The sequence below is a fragment of the Leopardus geoffroyi genome, chromosome C1 (assembly GCF_018350155.1).
Source record: "Leopardus geoffroyi isolate Oge1 chromosome C1, O.geoffroyi_Oge1_pat1.0, whole genome shotgun sequence".
NCBI classification, from domain to species: domain Eukaryota; kingdom Metazoa; phylum Chordata; class Mammalia; order Carnivora; family Felidae; genus Leopardus; species Leopardus geoffroyi.
In genome coordinates this window covers 353,441-362,329 of record NC_059328.1, presented here as the reverse complement: position 1 = coordinate 362,329, position 8,889 = coordinate 353,441, and the positions used below count along the sequence as shown (strand labels likewise).

Sequence of the window (8,889 nt, the reverse complement as noted above, 5' to 3'; positions counted from 1 at the left end):
TCTGGGCTGTGGCTGTGTGGCAGCCGGCCTGAGCCTCCCCTGCGCAGGCAGTTGATGTCTGCGGCAGGGAGGCGTGGACGCCGGAGAGCAGGGTCCCTTTGGTGGTTCCCGGCAGCCCCTGTGCTCACTGGGGGCGCTGGGCCCTGGGAGGACCCGTGGGATGTGGGGGAGGGGGCACTGAAAGCAGAGAGCTGGTTCCCTGACACTGGACCCAAGTCTAAGGGGGCAGTGACCTCCCGCAGAGCATGACTTGGCCGAGACTGCTGGACCGGTGGGCCGAGGAAGTGGCTCCTGCTTCCTGCCTGTTCTCAAGGTGCCTGGGGATGGGAGCAGAGCTCACGGTTCAGGCATGGTTGGACCTGTCTGAGGCCCATTGCCATGTGGCTCCCCCATCCTGCTTCAGAGGCCCTCTGCTGTTGGCCTGCCTTTAGGAGGACCGTGCCGGAGGCTGGCGTAGCTGGCAGTGTCCACACGGCAGCCAGAGACGGCGCATTGCCGATGGCACTCCGGCGACGCACTTTTGAGCCTCGAAGGATCAAACTGTCAGGATGCAGTTGATGGGAGCACAGGTTCCCGGCTTGCGAAGGGGGTTCTGGCAGCTCAGGAGGAGTCTTCCTGGCTACTTTCCTGACCCGGTGTTGGGTGCAGGGCACATCTGGGGTTCCACGGGGCAGGGCACAAGGGGATCTTCTGCAGTGTGGCGCCCCCCTCAGGACCCGGGCGTTGGGAGCTCACCAGCTGGACACCCAAGAGACCTGAGGCTCCCAGTCGTGAGCTCAGGGTTCACCAGAGCCGGCCTCTGTTGTCCCTGGAGGTGACTGACCATCTCTGCCTGAGCCAGCAGGGGGGACGGATGACCCTGGGCGGACATTCCTCACACCTTCCCCACCAGGCTTGTCTCGGCGCCTCAGCATTCCTGGCAGACATCGGGAAGTTGAGGGGTGCCTGGAGGACTCCTCCACCAGGACCGGTGTGCCCCACCTTCCTCTAGGCTGGACTGCAAGCAGCAGCTCCTGCGGGGGCTGTAGCCATGGCTCTGACCTGTCCTGGCCTCGGTCCCCACGCAGGCCCTCACCGTGCGGTGAGTGAGTCTGTGCGGCTTGTTGGCTTGAGCTGGCCCTGGCGGACCCGTTGCCCGCGGCGTGCACCCTGGAGGTGGTTCAGGATGGGCCCCAGCTCTCCCTGGGGACCCGCCCACTGTTGCTCAGGTCCAGCTGAGGCGAGACCCCGAGCTCCCTCTCCTTGGGCGGACAGCTGTGGAGGGAACCGGCTCCTCCGGCGCCACACGGCCGCCCAGGGGCTCACACTTGTGCTGACCTCCAGGCTGGGGTGCAAAGGCCTGGGGACTCCGCTCCCTTTCCCCTGCTGGCTCAGGACAATCAGAAGCACAGAGGCCTGTTTGGGTGAGGGCAGCCCCTCAGGCAGTAACGGTTGGCCTCGTGCCCCAAGAAGAGGAGGGGGCAGAAGGACGTGGGGGCGGCCGGGGCCACCCGCCGTGCCTTTGCTCTGAGGTCAGTCAGTCCCTTCCCTCACTAGCCAGGCTCCCCGCTAGTGGAGGGCCAGCGCCCACTGCCTGGACAAGGCTGGGACAAGGTGGGTCAGCTGTCCTGCTTCCTGGGTCCCGCCTTTCTCAGGAGTGGGATCTGAGCCAGGCTTCGGGGCATCGCCAGGACCTTGGGGTAGGGGTTGCTGTGTAGAGGGCTTGGGGGGCCCAAGTGAGGTGGGTCATACGGAGGAAGGGCAGTTCGGGCTGTTGGTCCTGATGGAGGGCTCCCCTACCCTGGGCCACCACCCTGAAGGGGCTGGATGTGAGGTGTCAGGAGCTGAGCTGGGAGGCGGGTGGTGTGAATTCGTGTCAACAGTTTCCAGGGTGAGTTGGCCCTCGGGGGGGGGCGCGGGGGGGAAAGGGTGGGGGCTGTTTCCAAAGGCTCAGAGCGCCTGCCTGCGGGAGGCACGGCCCCCTGCTAACGCCCCATCCACGCCCCCCCCCCCCCCCCCCCCCCCCCCCCCCCCCCCGGGCTGGCCTGGGAGCCCTCGGCGCCGGCGGACCAGCCGAGTGTGAGCCCTCCCCCTTGGAGCTTCGGGGAGGAGGGGAGGGTTTATTTGGCGGCGGCGCCGCGCGTGAGGGGAGGCGGGCGCCGGCCCCAGCCTAAGGGAGCAGGAGTGCGTCTGCCGTCGTCGTGCCCGCCCCGCCGCTGCTCCAGCTCACCCTGTGTGCACATGCACCGGCAGCAGCCAGGCGCCCCCTGGGGCCGTGTCCCCGCACCGGGGCCCTGAGTGCGGCTGTGCTGCTGCCCCCATGAGCACACTGGGCTGTCCCCACCCGCAGCGCTGAGCCATCACCGAGGTCCGGAGCTGCGGGCTGGCCACCATGCACTGGGCCCGGGCTGCCGCAGCCCTCCTCTGGCTGCAGCTTGTGTTCCTCGGGGGCATCGGGGCGCGGCGGGAGCCCAAGAGGCCACGGCAGCCCGGCCAGCGCACCGAGCACCCCACCGCCACCGCGTCCAACAGCGAGGGGCTGCCAGGCTCCCCCAAGGTACATGCGGGCCGGTTGCACGTGGGTGCGGGTGTGCACGCCCTTTGTAGACTTCAGGGGGGCCCCCGGCTCTGCAGCCCTCCCCATCCTGTCCCCACGAAGTGGGACTTTGGGCACGATTTGCAGCGGCTGCTATTGGGGCATCCATGGGGCCCCCCTGGCCCAGGGGAAGGGGCGGGGGAGGAGAGGGACTTCCCAGAGGGGTTACAGTGAACCCTTTGAAGCCCTAGGTTCCACGTGCTGCCGTTTGGTGTAACTGCTAATTCAGGAGTGGGTGGGGAGGAGTTCTAGACTCCTCGTTGGGAATCCAGGTCCCCCACAACTTGAGTGGCTGGAGAGGCCCAGGCTAGCCTGGACCCTGTGCTTCCTGGAGGTCCTTACCCCGATCGCTCACTGCGTAGCCAGCACCCTCTCCGGCCTCTGGCACGGGCTGTGTTCCTGGTTATTGCAGTCCCTCTGGCCCCAGTCTGGCCCTGGGTCCTCTCTGAGACAAAAGTTCCCCGCACCCACCTCAGCCCTGGTCCTCCACCTTTCCTGCACCTAGTATCTCCAGAGGGGGTCTCGGAGCTGACTCCAGCAGGCCTGGTGGCTTTGTGCAGCTGCCCACCTGGGGGCCGCGGGACTGGGAAGGGAGAGGCCGTTGCTGGGACAGGTCCCCCACCCCCCAGCCCTCACGCCTTTGATCCTGGCCTCCCGCCTCCCAAGGGCGTCTCTGCGGCGGCCAGCCAGGCTGCTCTCAGCCCACGCGGCCCGTTGGAGCCCGGGGCCCCGTTTGCCAGACGGGCAGGCCGAGCCAGAGAAGAGTGGGCTCCCCGCAGCTTCTGGGGCTGATTCCGGCCAGTCACCCAGGGGAAGGTGCTTAGTGGCCGTTCCCTGCCCTGCCTGGCACGAGTCAGCCTGGGGACAAGCAGGAAAATCTCTATTCCAGGAGTGGTCTCCGTGGGTTGGGGGGCTGCCATGGGACACGTGCCCCGGACAGCCCTCCCCAGACACTGGAGCTCCTGCTCTTCTTGCTAGGGATGAGCTCATCTTGCACTTGTCCCCTGCTCCTGCAGCCCTTGGCCCCTAGACGCCACTGATGTACCCGTCTCTCAGGGCTCCTGGGTCCCTCAAGCGTGGCCAGGGTGGGTGGCAGCCAGGGGACCGGGCAGATACCAGATATGCGAGGAACCAGGACATTGCAAAGTTTTTTTTTTTTAATCTTTTTAATGTTTGTTTATTGTTGAGAGACAGACACAGAGCATGAGTGGGGGAGGGACAGAGGGAGGGAGACAACAGCATCCGAAGCAGGCTCCAGGCTCCGAGCTGTCAGCACAGAGCCCGACGCGGGGCTTGAATTCATGAACCGCGAGATCGTGACCCGAGCCGAAGTCGGACGCTCAACCGACTGAGTCCCCCAGGCGCTCCTGGACATTCTGAAGTTCTTGGCGTCCTTCTCTTCTCTGGGTGGGGCCCAGACCAGGGGTGGGAGGTACCCTACCCTACCTGCCCTTCCCACCCCCCCAGGATAGAGACCTGGCCTGGTCTATGGAGAGGAGGCCCTGGCTTTCCCAGGTCAGGAGGCGGCACCTGTCCCGGGCGCCTGGCTCTTGCTATGCTAGGGACTGAGGGCTGACTGCCGGCCTGGACCCCGGGTCAGGACTGCTCAGCTTGCCCTGCCTGGGTCAGCCCGAAGAGAGCGGCCAGGACTCTGCGAGCCCCATGGTGGTGGCTCTCTCCCAAACCTCACTCCAACAGTGAGGTGGACTGGCCAGCTGTGGCCTGGGTCAGAGCCTGAACAGCAGGGCCGGCTGGGGGGCCAAGGCCACCAGCTCACACACTCATGTCCAACACAAAGCAAGGCCTGTGCCTATCCTCCCCCTGGTTTCGCATGGCTCTGGGACTCTCAAGAAGCCCCACAGAGAACTCGCTGCTCTTCACTGCTGCCCGCCTCAGCCAGGGCCAGGCCTCTGTTGGGACTTGGGGGCTGGCCTTGTGTATACACAGGTGTGCCCATCTGCTTGGGAACAGGGTCCAGTGGGAGGGGACACGGTCGCTCTAATACAGAACCCAGACCACGGTGCCTGGATATCAGGCCCCGAGCCCTTGTCCTGTGTCTCATCCTGGTCTGGGTCCCCAGGGGTGGCCCGCGGTGCCCCGTTGCCACTTTTCTTGTGTGTACCCTGAGTCCTGCCCAAGGTGGCCTGGGCCCTGAGGTTCCCCGCTGTCCGCTGGGGGCAGTAGGGCAGGACTCATTAGGGCCCGGTGGCCAGCACACTAGCCCTGTTCCCTGGCCCTGCAGCCGCCTGAGGCCTTGGGGCCTGAGTTCTCAGATGCCCACATGACATGGCTGAACTTTGTCCGGCGGCCAGATGATGGGGCCTCGAAGAGACGGTGCCGGGGCCGGGACAAGAAGTCGGTGAGCCCCGGGGTCTGAACCCAGGGCAGGGGTGGCTGTGGCTCCAACTAGGACCCTCACTTTTCTCCTGCCTCCCCGCAGCGAGGCCTCTCTGGCCCCCCAGGGCCTCCTGGGCCCCCCGGGCCCCCCGGCCCCCCCGGTGCAGCAGTCAACCAGGAGGCCCTGTTGCGAGAGTTTCAGGAGATGCTGAAAGGTGAGGCCCCTGTCCCCGACTCTTCCCGCCTGGGGCCCCACTGACCCCAAGGTGCTGCCTCACCCTTTTCCCCGCAGAGGCCACCGAGCGCCGGTTCTTGGGGCTGCTGAGCCCCTTGCTGCCTGAAGGGACAGGCAGGTGGCTGGTGGCTGAGGCCTTCCACTGTGGACTGAAGGGCCCTACAGTGGTGGACGAGAGGACACTGCTGGAGCTGCGTGGCTTCCAGGCTGTGAGTGGGCTCGGGGGCTCAGGGGGGCCCTGGTCCTCTTGGGGCATCTGCTGTAGGCCTTCCTCATGTACCAGCACGGGCCAGCGGGGTGCGTGGTGCTGGGTGGGCTCCCCACCACTGGGGGGGGCGGGGGGCGGTGCTCACAGCCAGCCTGGGACAGCCACCCAGCCACATACATGCAGGGGGAGGTGACCTAGGTCAGGGTTAGCAGGTCTCGTGTGCCATGACTGGGTGGGATCCAAGGTGGCCGGGAGGCAGGGATACCTTTCCAGGTGGGGGCTCTGGAGGGTTCATCCATCCCTTGGGGCCTGGAGCCTGTGCCCAGGGGCCCAGAGGGGCATAGACACGTAGGTCACCCCCCACCTTGCCCACCTGGGGCCTGCTTGGGGTGGCGGCTGTTGGTCACAGGCGCCTCCCCCAGGCTGGATGTGCAAGATGAGGGCCCAGGCGCTGCAGCTGGCTGTTCACCTGCTATCCCTCCAGCCCACTGCCCAGGGCGCCTTCCTGCGGGGGTCCGGCTTGAGCCTGGCCTCGGGCCGGTTCACAGCCCCAGTGACCGCCATCTTCCAGTTTTCTGCCAGCCTGCACGTGGGTGAGTGGGGCCGGCCCCCAGGCCCGGGTCCTTTGCTACAACCCCACCTCCCTGGGGGGTCTCGCTCAGGGCCACCCTCCCCCAGCCCTCAGCCGCTCCCGGGCCTGCATCTGGCAGTGCGTCCTGAAGGCCCCCAGTCCCAGCCCCCCGCCCCTCTCTGCTCCGTCCTCCCTGAGGGCTGTTGCAGGCCAGGCCCTGTCTCCACAGACCCCAGGGAGCCGCAGGGCAGGGCACGGCTGCGGGCTCGGGACACCGTGCGGGCGCTCGTCTGCATTGAGTCCCTGTGCCATCGACACAGGTGAGTGGGCCTTCCTAGGGGGCACCCTGAATGCCGGGCAGTCGCGGGGGGTGGTGCCCCAGTGGCGACCGCGCTGGGTATGGGGGTGGGGTCCTGGCCCCGCAGTCAGCCGTGCCCTCAGCCCTGTCCTGCGCGCCCTGTCCAGGTCCCTGGAGGCCATCTCGGGCCTGGAGAGCCGAGGCAGGGTCTTCACCATGCAAGTCCAGGGTCTGCTGCTTTTGCAGGTGAGGCAAGGGGGGGCTGCCCTGGAGGGGGGGGGGATCCGAGGCCCGGAGCCTCGGCCAGATGACCCCTGGGGTGGGTGCAGGTGAGGCCAAGGGGGGGCTGCCCTGGAGGGGGGGGGGGATCCGAGGCCCGGAGCCTCGGCCAGATGACCCCTGGGGTGGGTGCAGGTGAGGCCAAGGGGGGGCTGCCCTGGAGGGGGGGGGGATCCGAGGCCCGGAGCCTCGGCCAGATGACCCCTGGGGTGGGTGCAGGTGAGGCCAAGGGGGGGCTGCCCTGGAGGGGGGGGGGATCCGAGGCCCGGAGCCTCGGCCAGATGACCCCTGGGGTGGGTGCAGGTGAGGCCAAGGGGGGGCTGCCCTGGAGGGGGGGGGGATCCGAGGCCTGGAGCCTCGGCCAGATGACCCCTGGGGTGGGTGCAGGTGAGGCCAAGGGGGGGCTGCCCTGGAGGGGGGTGGGATCCGAGGCCCGGAGCCTCGGCCAGATGACCCCTGGGGTGGGTGCTGTGTGCTGGGGCTTAAGCTTCATCCCTCCATGCGCTCCCCCGGGCAGGCGGGTGTCGTGGGTGGTGACATCCACTGTGGGGTGTCTGCAGGCTGGACAGTACGCCTCCATCTTCGTGGACAACGGCTCTGGGACAGCCCTCACGATCCAGAGTGGCTCCAGCTTCTCCGGCCTGCTCCTGGGCACGTGAGGGCCAGACAGGGCCCCCCACCCGCCCCCCACTGTCCTCTGTAAAACCTGTGGTGACAGCAATAAAGAGCTCTCAGCCCTCCCTGTCGCCTGGTCACTATGTAGTCATGGGGGTGGGGGGGCGCAGGTGTGGCCCTGGAAGGACGTGTGGCCTCATGTCCAGCCTTGGAGGCAGCGGTCTGTGGACACGTGAAGGGCCAGGGGCCCAGACCCCGTTCAGCACCAGAAGTTGGTCAGATGGTGGCCAGATGCCGCGTGCTGTGCCTGTCTGGGGCGCGGAGCGCAAGGCGGGGAGCCCTTGGGAGGGCCTCGTCCCGTGGGGCAGGCGCGGGGAGCCCACGGGTGTGGGCCATACACAAGATTGCACGTGCGTGTGCAGGTTCACCAAACCCCACACGTGAGCCCCGAGGGCGTTCCTGCCCACGCTGGGGTGCTGAGTGCGCCTGCGTTTGCAGGGCGGGGCCCAGCGTGGTCCAGGCCCAGGCCGGCAGGGCACCTCGCTGACTCCCCACTTCTCCTTGGTGGCTGCCACATCAGGTGGATGCAAACCCCAGGTGGGGCGTGCCCACCCGTCCTGTGGGTTTGGGGCCCTCTACCCCTACCCCGTCTTGGCTCCAGCAAACCCAGACCAAAGAATGTAAATTGATCTTGGGATGTCTGGGCCTCCGCAGAGCTGCTGAGATGCTATCTCTGGTTGGCACCTGGGTCCTCGGCAGGCGGCCCCCCCTGAAGGGCTGAGGTGAGGCCCCTGACCCCTCCACAGAAGCCTGGGGGCTGGAGGTGGGGCTCGGGTCTGCAGCAGCAGGGCCTGAAGCCCCATTTCCAAGGCTGAGCAGGGAAGGGCCTCTTTCACCCTGTAGACGGAGGGACGGGGCAGGTAGAGGTTGGAGCCCAAGGGCCATTGTTCAGCTTCTCCCCCTGGGGACCCTGACCCCTGGGGGGGGTGGGCATGGTGTGGTGGGGGGGCCGGAGCATGGGAGGGACCCTCCCTGCAGCCTGCTGGGTAATGAGGCGGGAGAGCAGTGGTGCCAGACTGGCGCCAGCCCGTGCAGCCCAGGGCTTGGCCGATGACCCACCCCACCTCTCTCCCTGGTCGTCCCAGGCTGGCGTCAGGGGCTGGGGGGGCTGAGAGGGGGGGTGTCTCTGCTTCAGCTGCAGGCACCGGCCTGGTCTGAGTGGGGACACTCTGGTAGCTTGTGGGGGTGGGGCGCGGGTGCCTTCCTGGGGTCTCCAGTGAGGAGGCTGGGAGAGGAGGGGCACACAGGGAGGCAGAGGCTTGGGAGGACACACCGTCCCCCACTCCCCATGACCGAGGTCCCGTACCAGGCTGGCCAAGCTTGGCTTGGCCACGGGCACCAGTTTATAGAGGGGTAACAGGCTGTGGGCTGACGGGGCTGCCCAGGGCACGGTGGGAGGGGACGCTGAGGGATCGTGGCCAGCACCCAGCCAGACTCGGCCGGGCCCGGGGCCTCCCTGCATCCGGGAGTTCTCCCGCAGGTCCTTCAACCCCAGCCAGTCCCCCGCCCAGCCTGGTCCGGGAGGGGGCAGGTCTCACATACCCAGAGCTGCTCCGGGGGCGGCGATGACAGAGACGGAGACCCAGAGCCTGCAGAGAGTGACAGACAGGGGATGACAGATGAGAGGTGGGGACGCGAGGACAAGGACGAACCAGGCCAGCGCCTTGGAGCCCACAGGGGGCAGGGGGCCAGGGCCAGGTTGTGGCGCCTG

The 8,889-nt window shown here is 67.5% G+C and overlaps 1 protein-coding gene across 5 annotated transcripts; it reads left to right on the top strand.

The window, feature by feature from the left end:
• Window positions 1-2,045: 2,045 nt before the first annotated feature.
• C1QTNF12 (C1q and TNF related 12) lies at window positions 2,046-7,243 on the top strand. Of its 5 annotated transcripts, none has more exons than XM_045475205.1 (8): window positions 2,050-2,536; window positions 4,818-4,934; window positions 5,016-5,127; window positions 5,205-5,356; window positions 5,765-5,948; window positions 6,156-6,246; window positions 6,392-6,470; window positions 7,021-7,243. In XM_045475205.1, exons 1-8 carry the CDS (start codon window positions 2,372-2,374, stop codon window positions 7,204-7,206), a joined length of 1,086 nt encoding a protein of 361 aa, XP_045331161.1. In that variant the 5' UTR covers window positions 2,050-2,371; the 3' UTR covers window positions 7,207-7,243. The 5 variants fall into 5 exon arrangements, with proteins under 5 accessions (XP_045331164.1, XP_045331161.1, XP_045331163.1 ...); XM_045475207.1 differs by having other exon boundaries at window positions 2,055-2,536; window positions 7,064-7,243; XM_045475206.1 differs by having other exon boundaries at window positions 2,060-2,536; window positions 5,840-5,948.
• Window positions 7,244-8,889: the final 1,646 nt, after the last annotated feature.